We start from the raw sequence: 17,294 nt of genomic DNA on the forward strand, positions 1-17,294 counted from the left end.
CCCAACTCACTTTTTCTCATTTCCACGACACACCCAAAAGACAAGAAAAGTTGGAGGAAAAAAACTTTCCACGTCATTGATTAAAATAGTATTCTAAAGTGATACTAAGAAATTTGCACGCAATTATACAAAGTTTTTCCATTGCTTGACATAGAAAAACATGTTTCAGTGCAAGTGCCCACAAGTTGCTCATGCACGTTTCAACATGTTTTCTGGATGTTTCAAAGACCAATCCCTGAAAGAAATAAAGACAAGTATGTGATGTTCTGTAAATGCATTCTCAACTTTATTTAACCTCACTTTAAACAAACATCCTCCATCTTACGTGAGCTCCTAACTACTACAGAGCCGCGGCGGCGAGTTGGAGAGTGACAGAAAAGGTCCATAACCTTGACGCCGCTCTGATATATTCACGTGTAGGCCAGTCAGTGGTGATATTCAGTCTGATTTTGTTTTTTTAATTATTCATCATTTGTGATAAAACTTAGCTTGGCATTGAACTTTTGGTACTTGGAGGTTAGAGAACATAAAAAAACACACGTCACACTTTTTTAATAATACGGAACTTCCTCCCTTTCTCTCCGGCTTCATTTAAAACCAAATGATAGCAACTAAAGAAAATTAACAGTGATGTCCAATGTCAGTTCAGTGTGTGTAAATGTGTGTGTGAAATAGCCTGATCAGTGCATTGACGGACACTCGTTAAGTTGTGTGTGTGTGTTTGTGTGTGTTTTGCTATGGGGGGAAGGAGTGAGTAGGTGAGTGAAGGCTCGGTCGCAGCGTCTCCACAATTTTTCCGTTGAAAAAAGTCTTCACATGATGCGGAGACCTTGGATAGAAGCTTCTAGACTCTGAGAAGAAATAAAACAAAAGATGACATTAGTATGGGGTGTGACTTTGGTACAACCGCAATCAGGCCTGTTTTGCAAGTTGCGCTCAAAACATACGTCTTGTTGGGCGCAGACTATTTGTATTAGTGTATGTATTATTGTATTATGTGTAAAACCTTAAAATCCCAAATGGTCATGGCGCCATCGATGCCAGTGGTGCAGAACTTGCGACAGTCCCTTTTGTCTCCTTCATAGATAGACACTTGGCTGTGGAGGTGGTAAAAAAAAAATTAAAAAAAAACATGAATTACAATGCATTTTTCCTGAGACATTTGGTATTTCAAATTATGGGACAGAAATTAAAAACTAAAATGTTCTAAAACCGTGCCTCTTAATAACCATCCTACTTGTGAATGTTGTTGTAAGCTGTTGACAAATACTGTGTCATGCTTAATCAAATTAGAAGAAACCCCATTTGAATTGTTGATTCTATCTTACGTGATGCTATTCTGATGCAGTGTGTCCAGCGCAGTATTGCGGTCCTCGGTGGTGGCCCTCTTGTCCATGTTGCGGAAGCGCTCCATGGCTGAGATGTTCCTCTGGATGCTTTGCTTGGGCAGATCCAGCTTGGACACGAAGGTCAGCGTACCGCCATCATCACAGCGGAAGAGCATTGGGCAGCAGTCGTGGCCCTGGGGAAAAAAAGCAAAAGATATACATTTAAAAAAATACATATAGGTTTGAAAACCAGGAAAAGTGCGCACGAGTGTGTTTTCTTACCGCTGCTACTAGGCTGTTCTCGGACACAAAGCTGACACTGAGAAGAGGCAGTAAGTCTGTCTTCAACTGCAAAGGACTAAAAAAACAAAACAAAAATCTTAGCCTTTTTGGATTGAAGGTGATGTGTTTAAAATTTAACACCATTTTGAAATGTCGGTGGCATGCTTTCATCGAAATGGCGAGACACTAGTAAAGATGCAATCGGCATAATTCCCGATCTTCACGTAAAATCTACACAATGTTAGCTCAAATTGAGAATAAGCCTCTAGATGTCACTGTAGAACAGTTACGCCATTGTTTGTGACATAGGCTTAATTTAGGATGGGTGCACAGGGGACATAACCACTTTACTATTGGAATGGCAATTTCTATAATTCATTAGAATGACACAAAGAACATACTGGGCAGTCTTGGCGCTGTCCACAACAGTGACCGTGCTGTCGTGGCTGACCCACGCCAGGCGGTTGCCAGATGCTGAGAAGGACACAGAATGGACCCAACCTCCGCCCCCTGAACAAGCAGAAGATGTTCACCTGCATCAGACATTAGTGTGGAAAGCTTGTGCATGAAAAAAAATAAGAGAATGCAGACCTGCTCCTCCGAACTCTGCTAAAACAGCCCCGAAAGGCATCTTGCTGCCCCAAGGCGTAGGGCCTGGCTTCTCTTCTACTTCTTTGATGTAGGCTGAAAACACCCTGGAAACCACACAAAAATAAATAAACATCTTGGGATTGGCCATGTAAGGGTGTTATTTAAAAAGAATGCTATTTAGTGTGACTTGCAGGGCCGTTTCTTCAAAATAAAGTCAGCTACCTGCATTTGAAGTCGCAGGACCCGGCAGCCAGCAGCACATTGTTAGGGTGCCAGTCCAAACTGAGGATGGTAGAGCGGATAGGCTTCTTGATGTGCTTGCTCACCCACCTGAAATATGGAAAAGAATAGAAAACATAACATATTTTTTCCTCTATGTATTCCAAAAAAATAGCAACGTTTTGAAAATTTGAAAATTGAGGCACACTACTCCTTTTTTTGTTGTTTTCTCACCAGTCGTTCTCCGACTCAAAGTAGCAGACCGAGATGAGTCGCGCGCCACTGCCCACCGCAAACTTGTTTTCCAGCGGAGACCACTTAACAAAGGTGGCGGCCCTGTTGATCCTGAGGATGACCAGCGTGGGCTTCCATATGCCCTCCTTTTGTGACCACACGTATGCATTGCGATCAGCGCCACACGTTACTATGCGATCACTCTTGGGGGCCCAGTCGATGCCTGCACAGAAGTTGACACAAGACTGTCAAACACCTTAATGTACTGGATTATGGGAAATATAATTAAACTCCATAGTTCTGGAGTTCAAATTTTAAAGAAAGTTGCCTGCCACCAGCAAGGGTACCTGTAATGTGTCCGTTGTGCTCCTTGAGCTCATGAGTCTTGACCCACTGATTGCCACTCTTCTTGTAAATATGGACTTCATGGTTGTTGGGGCTGATGGCGATCTCTGTGAGGAAACAGAACACACAACAAAAGCAAAGTGAATTAACCAGCTTAACCTGTCCACCCAGCCCAACCCAAAGATGGAATGACAGCTTGAAAGTGGTGAGTTGAAGGAGAGTGATGGAGAAAAAGCCAAACTTACGTGTCTTGTCGCAGTTCCATGCATGGCAAGTGATGGGCTCCAGCAGAAATTGGTGAAGGGACATCTTGTCTGGGTGTGGTCTGTCAGTTCAGGGCTCTCCACTGTCACAAACACACAAATTGGCAGTACTAAGTTTTTTATTACAACCACCACCTTTGATTCTTCTGCTTTCTACAGCAGTTGAAAGGACTTTGCCTCACACTGATAACCATCACGCCGCGCCAGATCAATTGCACCAACCCTCCAGGATGATTATGTCTTTTCACGGGTCAAGTTTTCGTTGAAAGCGACGCTATCCAGTTAGCATTGTTAGCTAAACTACACTGCTCAAAGCATGAAATCCTAATGGAAACTATACATTCAATTCAATAACATATGAAAGATCCAATCTTTTCTACAATCAGGCAAAATGTGTATTCCGCATTACCATTAGGATCTATCATTCTGCTAGCGTGGATAAAAGATTAGTGACTAAACCCAAAATTAGCTAACCTAGGAATTGATAGGAAACCTCGCTCAGTTCGCTAGTGGGCCTCATAGTCTAAACCAGACCACGGCGTTTCCTTTAACGTGAGTTCGGCGTCCTAACTCACCTTGTCCAGCCCTCGGCTCTCCGCACTTTCGCTAGCCGGCAAGCTAAGCGGCGCTAGCGGTGTGTCGGCGGCAGGATGAGGTTGGGGGGGAGAAGGCTCGATGAACACCAGGGAATCGGACGTGAATTCGCGGACTCTGGTCAGTCAACACGAATTCGTCCCGGAATGTTTGAGGGGAATGTCAAGACTGCCGACGACGACGTGCGTCTGGGAGCATCCGGCGGCTGACTGACTGAGTGACAGCTAGCTTAGCCACATTGCGCTACTAGCCAGCTCGCTACGGTCAAGTGAACGGGCGCGTGCACAACGACGCAAGGGAAACAGCGCCCCTAATGCATAAATTAAGAATTGCACCAAAACGTCATCCTAGAAAAGGGTGCCGTGAACGTGCAATGAGAATTAAAGTGAATTTGAAGTTTAAATTAACATCAAGTGAAACACACCCACGTACAAATACATATATTTAATTAGAAAAAAATAGTTGATAAAGTGACTGCCCAAAGAGATACAATTCATGTAATAATGCATAATATACACTTTTTGTTTCCTGATAGTTGAATTGTGGGTACCCAGACTTTTAACCAATCAAAGGGAGGGATTTAACCTTTTTTTCCACCTGGTGACATTTGCAGGTAAACCATTCCAAGCTGATGAAGATGCAATCCTTTCCCCACCGAGATGAATCCTTCCCCACTGCACCGCCATACTATTCGCCAGGTCAATGAATATGCACATGTTTTAAATGCAGGGTAGAAGAGCATTTATAATGACAAATCTCACATGTGTGTGTGTTCAGATGACAGAGCAGGAAACCAAGTAAAGATTTATCACATTCACTCACCCTTGAGATGTTCTCCTGCGCCTCCAACAGTTCACTCTTGTTCCTTTGACATTCCTCCTGAAGAAACATGCCCTACCTATTTGCCTTTGCAAGGTAGCCACTCACCTCCATTTTTCATGTATACATGCACAATTCTCATTAAGTATTCCTGATGTTTATGCCTTAATCATCTTCTTCTCACAAACTCCCAAATTTCTTCCTACTTTGTCCTGCAGTGTGTGTGACCCCAGTGGTGACCCCCATCCCAAAATGTGTGAACCACGAGGGTGACTTGTATCGCTCCCCTGCTTTGACGTCATGTCCCTCCTGCCGGACCCAGGTGACCACCAGGGTCCACTACAAAGTGGGAACGTACTCGTGGATCATTTTTGTGGTTTTTGTACTTTTTGGGTGAGTAGCATACCACACTTTGTCTCTCTTTCTCTTCCTCACACTGAGTGACATTTCAGGTTGATTTTGGGCTGTTGCCTTCTTCCGTTCCTCCTGAATCGTTTCAAAGATGCTCATCATTCCTGCCCTCGATGTCATCGCCTTCTCCATGTGCATTTCAAGACCTGTTATCAATGACTGACTACATCACCTGCAGTCCTGTGTGTTTTAATTGTCATGTCATTATTTTATTTTGAAATCTATTAATAAATATATTTGATTTGGTTAACCAAGGTTTGAACTGTAAATTGAAAACATAAAGGTTTATAATTAAGCAATCAAACCTTATTGGGGTGTGAAAACGGATCTTTAGCTTGAAACACTAAGCCTATATGAACCTTACACTTGGGAGCACAAACATATTTCATGAGAGACTATACAAAAGACATTTAAATATCAAAAGCATGCATTTAATTTTTTTATAAAGGGAAATTTTGGCACTTCATTCCCATTGGTCCCTAACTCAAAGTAGCCCTTCATGACCTTTTGACCCCAACTTTCCAAAAATCACCTATATGCAAATCATCCACATGAAGTGTATGTGAACTTAAAACCTTGATGTTCCCATTTGCACTTTGAAGTGGCATACGTCTCATCATTGGATCACGTTAGCTGGATCGGATTACAAGTTCACGTCTATTTACGGCGGGCTGAGCCAAGGCATCATTAGCGCACGCAGTCTTTAGATGACCCTACGCAAGGCGTGTGTGCACCAGTGCATTCTCGTAGTCTGTCCTAGTGCGCCCACCCGCATGGCCCGGGATGCTCACAGATATCTGCTCTCCTTCTTCTCCAATCGCTTCCTAAGGTTCCAACGCAAGACTGAGCTCTTGTCCTACTTGTTCCTTTGCGTGTCTAAGATGCCCTTCATCCCACCTGTCCCAATGGTGGGCTCAGGCAGCAAGATGGACAAAGCAGCAACCCCCAAAGAAGGCACATCGGTGAAAGAACGCCTAGCGTCTAACCTCAAGCAGCTGAGCAAGAAGAGTCCATCACGGAGCTACCTGCCCACTGCAGTTAGAGGGTTCCCAGAGCCTAGGAAACAGGGACCATCACCCAGGAGGCCTGCAGAGAGTCTCCCTGCCTCCAGCTCTGGGGAGTCTTTGTCCAAGACACGGCAGGTCAGTGTCCTACTTTGAAATTCTAAGCCAGAAAACTAGCTATGTTTTTTTAATGGTTTTATTGTAACTTTGCATTGAAAAATTATCCACTTGAAACCCAAACATTTATTTTAAAGCCGAGTTAAATGCCTTAAATACATTGAAACACCATATCTCTAAACTATCCAATTTAATTGATGCAACAAAACTGAACTAAACCAAAACACTTTGAGCCAGTGTTTAACTTTTCTTTCAAAACCTTAATCCTGTTTTCAAACACTGGTTGAAAACAATCATTTAAAAATCCACATTACCCATTTTGATCTAGCCCAGAAACTTGTACTATTTGTAAACACACTTATTTGACCAATATTTAACCAATATTTTGAAGCCTTATGTCTGTTTTGATACACTATATCATTAATTCAGACTAATCCAGTGACAACCCGTGTCAAACCCCGCCCGGAGGAAACCCGCTTCACGCTGACCTTGACCCCCGAGGCTGTCCTACTACTCCAGAGGCGAAACAACATCAACAACAACAACAACAACATTTCTGGAAGCTTCCCAGATTCCAGGCGAGCCAGAAAGGCTCAATACCCAATCCCCTCCCCATCCCTACGGCCCCACTGCCGGTCAGGCACCCCAGCCAGGACCCGCAGTGATGTGAGCTCCATGGTTAAAGTGTCCCTGCTGAACGAGCGGCATCGCTACGACGACGTGGAATATGAGGACGACGGGGAACTGGGTGCTAGGGTGGATGAACGTGTGGTGCTCAAATGCACCGAGTGGCTTCGGGGACTGGAGAACAATCCTGTTACAACGGCACGCAGAAAGATCACTAGCGTGAAGAGCTTCTGACTACTCCTCTGGAACTTAACCCTGGTTTTCAAACCTTGACAACAGCTGCTAAATGTCGACCATGACAACTGGAAACATAGGAAATATTTGCTTCATTTGGTAACCAAAGTTAAAAACCATTATCTAGTTTGTAACCTTGCAGATTTCCATATTAACTTTCCATATTTAGACAGAAATACTAGTCTTTTGTCAGAAAAGGTCTCTGGTATTTAAACACATGTCCTGGATGTATATTATATATTTACTCTGTATGCCTTTAGGCAGCAATAAATACACAAATGACTGCTTTCATTTATTAGCACTTAAATGCCAAATAGAGTAAAAATTTGTGATTTCTTTGAACCCCAAACTGTTTTTTTATTCCATTTTGCATTAACAAAAGTTATTTTTTTCCAACAACAATTTAAACCTATACTCTACACGGCGTTGTAGTTGAATTATAAATAAAGTAGATTGATAATAATACCACTTTACAAGTTGCAAGGAGTTGTATTAATCTGGAGGAAATAACCTTAATGACTAAACATCTGTAAAGATAAGTGAGTTGACGATCTAACATTCACTGTGTCATCCCAATAAGTCTGATGCTACCATTAATTAGCACACTTAATCTTAGAGGTAAAATAGTCTTGTGTTATTATGTTTGTTAATCTTGAGAGGAGTTGAGGCAACCAGGCTAAGAAACCGGACCATCGTATGTGGTCCGTTGAGGAACCTAATGTGGTTTCCGTCGCAATAAGAAGCTTTGAGAAAAGTCTTAGAAAATGGATTACTGCACACTCACCTGCCTCGTGCCTGAACTGTGTGATCTTATAACGGTGGATTATCCGCTTTGCAGTCAAATGTTAAAACACGTGCGGTCAGAAAATTACAATAAATGATCATCTGCTAGGCATCTACACACAACCATAATATGATACCTATTGGTTTATTGGAGAATTTACCTCTAAAATGCTTGCTTTAAATCAAAGTAGCTGCCTTTTCAACTTCAGGAATTCTCTTTAAGACTTCTATGTGCAACCTGTTATGTTGTACATGCACAGTTTTGTGTTGATGGATAAATCTAGACAGAGATTTCTTTTCAAACTTCCAATGGAACTTTTATAGAGGATGTTTTAGTGGACCCCTAAAATGAAGAAATGTTCACCTGGGTCCTAATGCCTCACTTCCATCGGTTGATCCTTCGCAGTTGTATATAGGCAAGGACCATGCAGACCGACGTGATCCCAAAAAGCGCAACTTGGTTCTCCCAGTACCCCCATGTGGAGTAGTCAATGTCCTGCATCGAGAGGAACAGCTCACCCGGAATACTGCAAGACAAATTTCAATCATGAATTCTGTTTTTTTAATTTATTTTATTTATTTATTTTCCCTCACATTGTTTTGTTGGCATAGAAGACTTGTCCTGACATCTCATTGATGAATGCAGCCTTGAGGAGAAAAAGAGGCAATGAAGTTAAAGGATTACTACTCCTAATGGGATGGAATTCATAGGAACATTTTGCATTTAAACCACTGTGTAACCACACACATGTATCTGATTGCTTCCTGATTTTCTTCTATGGGAGATTAATATGGTTTTCATCTTCCTACCTAGTTACATACCTATAGTCAGGCAAATTTAGCCACCATACACTTGAAGAAAGTACTTTTATACACTATGGTAATCAAAAGTATATACCACAGAGCCCTACTATGAGGCAGACACTTACATTGAGTCCATATCTGAAGATGCTGACCCACTGAAGCCAAGAGAGCCAGCTCAGCATGGCATTAAGATTGACCAAGTAACCGCCAAACACCTGTAAAAAGGGACAAATGCTGTAATGCAAAAAGTGCAAACGCCACCGAGGGAAAATGGAGATTGCCGAACCATCATGAAGACAAAAGGGAGCGCGATAAGGATGTTAGCCATTGCGAAAGACGACACGCTGGCTGAGACCAGGAATGCCAAGCTGACCCCTGCGAGGCTGACCATGGACATGGTCAGCGCAAAGCATAGGAAAGCTGAAAATGCTGGCTTCAGCCCTGCATACAATTGAAACCAGGTTGAAGGATTATAAAAGTATTACAAGAAGGATTCTTAAACTGACAAGTGCACGTGCTGGTTTACCCATCATGTAGTAGGCAATGGATGAAAAGATGAAGATGGGAATGATGCGGTTGGGGATGAGGTCGGCAAAGATCTTCGAAAGGAAGTAGACGGACGTGCGGTAATAGCCGCTGGAGTTTTCGTGGCTGCACAATTTTTAAAAAAGCAACAATGAGCGTCATTATTTTGTGGAAGTGGAAAATGATGTTTGAAAAGTTTTCTTACATGAAGATCGCCCTCTCATTGATGAAGAGTTCCACAGCAGAGAGATTGCCAAAAACCATGTTGATAATGAGAAAGAAAAAAGCACCAAATCTGCCCAAGAAGAATTGCAAGAAGTTATCAGTGTTAAAAAAAAACATTTTGGGCTAAAATCACAATGTTAGTAACATTTTAGCAGAAAAAAATTGCCCACTAAATTTTCTGTGCATTTCCATATAACACATAACCTGGTCTATATGGGAAAAACACATTAGACATACGCCAATAGATTTTTTTTTCAGAGCACAATTTTTTGGGGTTTTATGTCCTTTGTACCTATTTTGTAAGGCTTCTGGCAGAGTTAAAGGCATTTGGTAATAAATGAGGCCCACGAGGAGAGCAAAAAAAATGTTGAGAGCCAGCTGAGCATATGACGTCTGCGGGTTCCTCAACGTATTCACCACTGTCCTGCCGCACACTATGCGCAACTGTGACACACACACACACACACACCAACATTTTGTTACTGTAATGATTGCAAAAAAAAATGGTTCATCAGAAGCAAAGACAAAAATAATTGTGCATTAATGTCTTGGAAATGAAGAATATTAGTCTAGATAATTGGTAGTATAAATTAAGAACATTTATTTTGGGGGGTGCCCCCAAATAGATAGCACCCTAGGTGGTTGCCCATATTGCTCATAGCAGAATTTGACCCTGTTGGATAGAGAAAACTAAATTTGGCCATTCATGATTTGAGAAATATATCTTCTGTGAGTAAACTAGTAAAAAATGACTGGTCTCAAAACACAGGTGTTGCACTGTCCAGTATAAGGGAGTATTTTAAGTAAGGGACAAACCAAAGTGAAAGACTGACCTGCTCGAGGAAGGAAGTGGCGTATTCAGCCGTCACTTTTTGAGCTATGACGCCATCTGCCACATTGCGGTTTATGCAGTCCAGCTCGTGAAGCATATTTTGACCCAGCTGTGACTGATAATACTTGACTGCCAGGATGTTTTTGCAGTCACCTGTTGTAGATAAAAAAGGACACCCATATCATAAAGTAATGAACACATTTTTTTCATTGACTTATGGTATATAAGGTAGGAGAAAATATTGTTTAAGTTCCTTCATCTATATCAGTCAAATATTGTAACAGTTGAACAAAAAAATGAAAAACTCAGATTAGTACAGTTGAGTTCAATGCAGTATATGGGAGGAGCCAGCAAACTTTGTGGGGGATACAAAAAAAATGTTGAGAAACCGCTTTGTGCAAGTTACAGTATTTCAAAACACCACGTAATTGGGAAGCTTTTTAAAACATCTTAACACACTGCAATCCTGTTTCTACATGACAAAATAACAGCCAAGATATAGCATTTGTTTTCTTAATGATAGCTGGAAAAAAATGTGATTCCATACTTGTATTGATTTCCTGAAAGGTTGACTGGGCTTCTCCATTGGTGATGTCCATGAAGAAGTCAGCAGGGTTGTCAAAGGACTCGATTTGAAAACCTGAAGCAATGTGTTGATGTTAAAATTAACAAGAAAAAAATACAACTAGGCTTGACATTGTGAGAGTAGTATGAACCGAGATCTGTGAAGTATTGGAGGGTGCCCTGGGCCGCTCCTGCATATACCACTTCGCCTTTGTGCATCAGTGTCAAGTGGTCGAAACGTCTGAAGATAGAAAAGCGAGGCTGGTGGATGGAGAAGATGACAGTTTTGCCTCGTCTGGACAATCTAGAAGCAGCAGAACAGTGTGGGTGAAGATATCAACCATGTGGTTGTGTCATGATGTTGTTGGTGGTACTGTACTTGTGCAGTAGGCCAATGATACAGTTGGCAGTGTTGGAGTCCAGGCCTGTGGTGGGTTCATCCAGGAAGAGGAGAGAGGGTGAGGTAATGAGTTCCATCCCAATGCTACAGCGCTTCCTCTCCCCGCCTGATACGCCGCGTAGGAATTCCGTTCCGATCTGCATGTAAGCACCAATGGAAAAATGAATAAACGGCATTACATGATGAGAACAAAGTTTTCACTATAACAACAATTCCTAACACAAAAGTGGTCTTTGAAGGCTGATGGCTAGCAAGTCCTACCTTGGTGTTTTCACAGTCAGTCAGTCCCAGATCGTCAAGGATGGTATCCACTTGTGTGCGTTTGTCTGCAGAAGAGTATCGCTTGGGATCCAGACGTAGGTTAGCACTGAAGAGTAGGTTCTCCCGCACAGTCAGCGTTCCCATTAGAATGTCATCCTAACAATTTCATTATCTTTGAAGTCACCATGCACGCACAAAAAAACAGTAGTTGTGGCGTACCTGGACTACATAAGCAGAACTCAGCCTGAGTTTAGAAGTCACAGCCTTGCCATCTACCAGGACAGTGCCTTGACGGAGTCCGGTTGGATCTTTTCTCCCCGCAATGACATCTAGAAGCCTACATCAAATATAAAATATTACTATAAGTATTTTTGCATTATGTTAAATGGGATGAAAGTGTCATTCTTGCAGGGTGAAATATTTGAATTTGCAAATATAGAATAAAAATGTGAACTTCTTACGATGTTTTACCGCTTCCAGTGGCACCCATGATGGCATTCATTCCACTTCTCATGATGCCGCTGCAACAACAAAAGAAACACAATAACATTCTTTTAGCAGTTTTATTTGGCTTTCAAAACAATTATTTTGCCATTAAAAAAATAGTAAAGTTTAATAACATAAATATATATATTTTTATATATTTTGTGAATTGTATAAACAGTGAGTACAAACTAGTGTGCATAATTGTATAAAATTTGTATAAGATCGTTCAATTAAATACAGTAACAGAACAAAAAATACTTATATATTAATAATAGTTTATAGTATGAATTTTTTTGGGATCAACATGTAAAAATGAATACAAAAATAACATGGACTGCATTTTCTATAATTAATTTCATTCAAGAAAAAAACTAATTTGCTTGCTTGTTTTTAATAGCGCTGAAATAGTGGTCTCTTACCTGACATCTTTCAAGATGTACTTTTCTAGAGATTTCTTTCGACAGCATCTGCTCTCCCGGATGCAGTAATGCAGGTTGCTGAAGGTCAGTGTGGGTCCCCGTTTCTGCAAGTTGTCTTCCAGGTCAAACACAACCTGCTGTTCCTTGCTCATGATCAGAATATTACAAGTAAACAACGGTGTTGGAGTTTTCACGGCGAAGCGAGGAACGTGCACAGAGCAATAAAATGATTTAATCTTTGGACTCTCATGCTCAAACATAGAAAAAAAGCCAGCACCATGTTGAACTTTTACTGCACTCCTCTTTAATCTCACCAATTGCAGCCAAGAGCCTCATCTGATAGTTGCTCCTGATAACATATGAGCATAAACACTCCATTGCTGTAGAAGTTTTAGATTTTTTTTTAATTAAAACCTCGGGCTGGATTGTATTTGCGGTATTATTGAGCAAACAAAAGCAATTTCCTGGGGTCACATATAACTGATTAATATTGTTTTCCTTGCTTTAAAACCGTTATGATTGATTCAGTTGTTGTTTTTGATGAAAAGTAGCTTCTATGTTTTATTCAATTCCATTTTATTTAAACTGTGGCCCACTGCCCAGTTTTTTATTGGCTGGCAGTAAATTATGAGAATATCATTGAATATGGCCAACATTAGAAGCTTGTGTTCAGCCTACATTCTGTTGCAATTCTCAGTTTGAACACTAGACGGAGCTGGTCATTGTAAAAGTGACTCTCCATTATATCAGGGGTCAAAACGTTACGTGTAAATGTTTAATGTCAAATGTATATTTTTATTTCTATTGGCTGGCGGTCAATTCAGTGTAGTAGCAGTTGTTGCCTAAAATAGGCTCGAGCACCCCGCGACCCATGTGAGGATAAGCGCTATGGAAAACGAATGAATGAACTTATTTCTTAAAATTAGATCTGTTTTTCCCTTGTGTATTTTGATATTAATCTTTGTTTTTCATTTATTGCCGTTTTTATTTGCACTTATTTTAGTTTTGGTCCCCCATTAATAAAGCCATACTGGGGTGTTGCCGTAGCCAATTGCCTTTCAGAGCGACGCAAAGAAGGCGGAGCTAAACGCCGATATTCTGGTGTTGTCATTCTGGTGCGGTGGTCTGTCTTCGTACGTATGTATTGTGCACGGAGGGCGGACCAGCAGACAACACAATGCGGCTCAAGTGACAATTATCCGCGTTACCCCACTTACCGTGCCAGTGGCCCGTGGCACACCATTCTCTCTCTCAAAGTGCCGAACAGAAGCCCCAAAGTTCCGGCGATTCCTCGCGAAGAGCTAGCTTCAAGGCTAACCAGTTAGCCATGGAGGAAAGGAAGGAGGAGGGAGAAGCCGAGATCCAGGAACACGGCCCCGAACACTGGTTCTCCAAATGGGAACGCCAGTGTCTGTCCGCCGCCGAACAGAGCGAGCCACTTGGCGACGAAGACACGGAGCAGAACCAGCAGAAGCTGTGGCACCTCTTCCAGAACTCGGCCACGGCGGTGGCGCAGCTCTACAAAGGTTCGCCGATGGTGACAGACGGGCGGAGGGTCGGGGGTGACGGCTTTAGCTCAGGCTAATGCTAATATTTGCTACACAAAGGACACCAGCTAATGCAAGATCGCCGCTCTTTAGCCACCCTTTACTGATCGCCAGCCTGGCAAATAGCTGCCAGTTTAACCTTTATCACAGTGTTAGGACGATCGTTCATGTTAAACATATTTTAATCGCCATACCGTATGTGATCATGTAGCCCGATGCTAATTTTAGCTTTCAGCCTCCAGCCAGTCACGGCGTTTTTGGGAGAAGTGGAACCACGTTGAAGTCCGTGAATCGAAAGACGTTTCTATAGTTGACACCCCCGTATTTTGGGTTCTGAAATCTAATTGTACTTAGCGCCTTTATGAGCTAAGAATTCAGTAAAAGAGCCCCAGTTCTTGAATTATTGGAACCTCGTATGATGACAAGAACATCTGCTACCGAGCCCTGTTGCCGGTACATTCACCCCGGGAAACTGCAGGTGAAATTATTACTTGGAATGAATACTATATGTAGACATTATACCAGGTGTGCGAATTGATCTTGGAATTGTATACGTTGAAAAAGATTGCAAAAACACCAAGTCAATTTAACTCTACAACATGATTGTTATTCCAAAATTGGAGGCCATAGAGCTTCAAAATTCATGAACAATAGGCCTTCACGTTTGTGATTCCCTGCTACATATTCCTCAAAATAATAGGTCAAAAACAACCAAATACTTAGGTCAGAATTAGCTCAGCTTCAAATCATTGGTCAAGTTTTTATTACATCATTTATTTGGTAATTACAATAAATTATAATCACTAATTAATGTTTCCAAATAGCTGCAATACATATATTAAACAGATCAATCTGGGCAAGCTCCAATTGAGACCTTTTTCAGAAATATATGGCTGTTGATTGGACGGTGACTCCGCCTCCAACTTTTTAGACCTCTCTTAGGGCATAAATTAAGTGTATTTTTGATCAAATTTTGGAAAACGGCCTATTTAAAAAAAAAAAACACCTTGTACTCTGACATTGTAGCACCCGCCTCTTTCTCTTGATTGGCTGGATCGTCAAATGTCTGCAAAGTGGTTCGACGCTTGAGATTGGCGAGATTGTGCTGTAGTTCAATCAAGTAGTTTAAAAATCCAAATACGTTTAGCATGTACAAAAGAACGAGGAAAAACAACCCTGACAGGAAAGTTCATGTAAACACCGGTAGCTCATCGTCTTTGATCAGATTAATCGCAGGGGATTTGCTTTAAACACCGAGCGACTGACTTGCCTTTGCAGTACTTACGCACCAGATGTTTCATGTTTTTAACCCACAAAAACAACATTTGCCTTCAGGCTGAAAACCTACACTTGATGATTAATATGAATTTTATTTGTCCAACCAATTAAACAATATTCTTAGTGAACTTCAGGTCCAGAATCTGTGAATTATTTATTATTATTTTTGTGTGAAATTTGATTACAGACAGAGAATGCCAACAGCAAGGCCTTTCCCTGTGGGTGCCCTTCCAGAATGCTGCAACTGCTGTAACTAACATGTACAAAGGTCAGTATGAACAGTATATTTTCTGTGACGTTAACCCAACACAGTCTATTGGGATAAGCAGCATTCATTTCAGAAGCTTTAATAGAAGAAAAAAAAAACCCTTTTGTTGTTGTCTAGAGAGCACGGAGGTCCGCCAGCGCAGCTACGACCTGGGGATCCAGATCGGCTACCAGCGCAGGAATAAGGAGGTTATGGCGTGGGTGAAAAAGCGCCGGAGAACCATCCGGCGCGAGGACCTCATTAGCTTCCTGTGCGGCAAGAACCCCCCTCCCAGGGCCGCCCGGGCCCCAACCAGGGCGGCAATAGTGGCCGCCAGCCGGCCGCCCCCGGCGGAAACGGGCAGCTCCGTGGAGACGGACCTCCAGCCTTTCAGAGAAGCCATAGCCTTGCACGGTCAGTATAGATTTGGATCGTTGTCTGACTTTGTAGTCGAATTGACGGCATTAAGATTGACACATTTTGTTGTATTTAGTATTTAGAGGCCAACTTTGATGATAAATGATCTCCCAATACAGCTGAAAACACAGGAAAGGCCAAACATGCTGTCTGGCATGCACGCCTACAAAGCTGAGACAGCTGGACTCATGATGAGAGGCAAAATACCTGCTGGCTGTAGTGGGGAAAGTTTATTTTTACATGCAAACTAGTCCAGTATTAAGCTCACATATTTGAAAATGAACTAGTTTTGTTTACCCAGGTTTAATTCATGAATGACAATTCATCACAATTCAAAATGCACGTACTAAATCGTAAAAGGAATCCTTCCATATAGACTAAAAACAGCCATCTTAAGTAAAAGCAAAAGCGACTGTAAAGCAAAATGTCAAAGAATGAGTGAGGTGGTTACATGCTAGCTACTCTAAATAGACAATGAAACCATTTTCCCTTTCCTCAGGTCTCAGCGGCGCCATGGCGAGCATCTCCGTGCGCTCGTCGGGTCCCCCGCCCGGCTCGCCCACTCACCCGCCAGTGGCGCCCTCTCACGGGCGGCGCCGCAACGGCCTCCACGACGTGGACCTCAACACCTTCATCAGCGAGGAGATGGCCCTCCATCTGGATTCGGCCGCCAACCGCAAGCGGGCCGCCGCCCCCTGCGCCGACGTGATCACGGACTCGCCCACGCACAAGCGTAACCGGATGCTCTGAGTGCCATCCCCGATTAGAACTGAAACTCTGCCGACCTTCCTAGCCTCTAATGCACCATCCTAGCTGCATTGCTACATTTGTTGAAATTGCAATATTAGACTTCATTTCAACACACGCTGGTATGTTATCCGCCTTCGAGTGTGTGTGCCCCGTCCCCCCCCATTATTTTTGTTACCAAGCATCGTGCACTATTTATGTTTACACTCGTGTTTACAATGGAAGATACCCAACATATGAACACACATGCTCCCCCCCCTCCCCGATTTCGTATTTTAGTTAACACATGCTTTGTGATACAATCTTTATGTAATGTGTGTAAATAATAATAATAATAATAAACAAGTAGGCTCTGTTATTATATGTGGAAATATTGTAAAGACAAAAAAAGGTAATTAAATTGGGGACATCCTGTACAATAACCCATGACGACAATAAAGAAAATTCAAGTTGGATTCTCAGTTGTTTGTCTTTGTGTTGAGAAAGTGTGAAGTTATGGTTTGGAGTTGAATAAAACCCTGACCCAAATACTATCAAGTTTCATCAACTTTCTAATGTAGAGAAGGTTGCAAAAATGGTTTGCATTGGTGGCATTAAATTCATTTTTCCCCCAAAAATATCCTGTTTATACTGATATTTCAGCATCTTTAAACAAAAATTAGGAAAAGGAATATAACTACATTTAATTGCA

At 42.0% G+C, this 17,294-nt stretch overlaps 4 protein-coding genes across 4 annotated transcripts; 2 read left to right on the top strand and 2 right to left on the bottom strand.

The window, feature by feature from the left end:
• Positions 1–264: 264 nt before the first annotated feature.
• On the bottom strand, positions 265–4,166 carry LOC144198428 (actin-related protein 2/3 complex subunit 1A). The gene is made up of 11 exons (XM_077719429.1): positions 3,838–4,166; positions 3,245–3,345; positions 3,002–3,106; positions 2,655–2,877; positions 2,424–2,531; positions 2,202–2,305; positions 2,012–2,120; positions 1,611–1,686; positions 1,329–1,522; positions 1,007–1,097; positions 265–851 (listed from the first exon to the last, which is right to left on the bottom strand). Exons 2-11 carry the CDS (start codon positions 3,306–3,308, stop codon positions 813–815), a joined length of 1,113 nt encoding a protein of 370 aa, XP_077575555.1. The 5' UTR covers positions 3,309–3,345; positions 3,838–4,166; the 3' UTR covers positions 265–812.
• Positions 4,167–5,781: 1,615 nt separating this feature from the next.
• Positions 5,782–7,363, top strand: LOC144198308 (uncharacterized). Its single transcript, XM_077719240.1, has 2 exons — positions 5,782–6,228; positions 6,637–7,363. The coding sequence occupies exons 1-2, from the start codon at positions 5,794–5,796 to the stop codon at positions 7,066–7,068; spliced, it is 867 nt and encodes a 288-aa protein (XP_077575366.1). The 5' UTR covers positions 5,782–5,793; the 3' UTR covers positions 7,069–7,363.
• A 149-nt stretch (positions 7,364–7,512) lies between these two features.
• On the bottom strand, positions 7,513–14,374 carry abcg2b (ATP-binding cassette, sub-family G (WHITE), member 2b). Its single transcript, XM_077718723.1, has 15 exons — positions 12,368–14,374; positions 11,924–11,983; positions 11,682–11,799; positions 11,463–11,618; positions 11,181–11,338; positions 10,954–11,105; positions 10,785–10,877; positions 10,239–10,390; positions 9,698–9,849; positions 9,386–9,475; positions 9,182–9,306; positions 8,942–9,096; positions 8,781–8,870; positions 8,446–8,498; positions 7,513–8,378 (listed from the first exon to the last, which is right to left on the bottom strand). Exons 1-15 carry the CDS (start codon positions 12,625–12,627, stop codon positions 8,231–8,233), a joined length of 1,962 nt encoding a protein of 653 aa, XP_077574849.1. The 5' UTR covers positions 12,628–14,374; the 3' UTR covers positions 7,513–8,230.
• Positions 13,419–17,058, top strand: hapstr1b (HUWE1 associated protein modifying stress responses b). Its single transcript, XM_077718726.1, has 4 exons — positions 13,419–13,893; positions 15,380–15,460; positions 15,578–15,853; positions 16,356–17,058. The coding sequence occupies exons 1-4, from the start codon at positions 13,695–13,697 to the stop codon at positions 16,604–16,606; spliced, it is 807 nt and encodes a 268-aa protein (XP_077574852.1). The 5' UTR covers positions 13,419–13,694; the 3' UTR covers positions 16,607–17,058.
• Positions 17,059–17,294: the final 236 nt, after the last annotated feature.

Source organism: Stigmatopora nigra, chromosome 6 (assembly GCF_051989575.1).
Source record: "Stigmatopora nigra isolate UIUO_SnigA chromosome 6, RoL_Snig_1.1, whole genome shotgun sequence".
NCBI lineage: Eukaryota > Metazoa > Chordata > Actinopteri > Syngnathiformes > Syngnathidae > Stigmatopora > Stigmatopora nigra.

Excerpts from the sequence above, each read along its gene's own strand:
- abcg2b (XM_077718723.1), bottom strand. The coding sequence starts at position 12,627 with ATGTTTGAGCATGAGAGTCCAAAGATTAAATCATTTTATTGCTCTGTG. Across the intron at positions 11,984-12,367 it reads TACATCTTGAAAGATGTCAG|CGGCATCATGAGAAGTGGAA; the intron begins GTAAGAGACCAC and ends TTGTTGTTGCAG. Across the intron at positions 8,499-8,780 it reads TCTTCAGATATGGACTCAAT|GCTGCATTCATCAATGAGAT; the intron begins GTAAGTGTCTGC and ends TTTCTCCTCAAG.
- hapstr1b (XM_077718726.1), top strand. The coding sequence starts at position 13,695 with ATGGAGGAAAGGAAGGAGGAGGGAGAAGCCGAGATCCAGGAACACGGC. Across the intron at positions 13,894-15,379 it reads GGTGGCGCAGCTCTACAAAG|ACAGAGAATGCCAACAGCAA; the intron begins GTTCGCCGATGG and ends ATTTGATTACAG. Across the intron at positions 15,854-16,355 it reads AGAAGCCATAGCCTTGCACG|GTCTCAGCGGCGCCATGGCG; the intron begins GTCAGTATAGAT and ends CCCTTTCCTCAG.
- LOC144198308 (XM_077719240.1), top strand. The coding sequence starts at position 5,794 with ATGACCCTACGCAAGGCGTGTGTGCACCAGTGCATTCTCGTAGTCTGT. Across the intron at positions 6,229-6,636 it reads CTTTGTCCAAGACACGGCAG|ACTAATCCAGTGACAACCCG; the intron begins GTCAGTGTCCTA and ends TCATTAATTCAG.
- LOC144198428 (XM_077719429.1), bottom strand. The coding sequence starts at position 3,308 with ATGTCCCTTCACCAATTTCTGCTGGAGCCCATCACTTGCCATGCATGG. Across the intron at positions 3,107-3,244 it reads ATGGAACTGCGACAAGACAC|AGATCGCCATCAGCCCCAAC; the intron begins GTAAGTTTGGCT and ends GTTTCCTCACAG. Across the intron at positions 2,121-2,201 it reads AGCAGAGTTCGGAGGAGCAG|GGGGCGGAGGTTGGGTCCAT; the intron begins GTCTGCATTCTC and ends CTGCTTGTTCAG.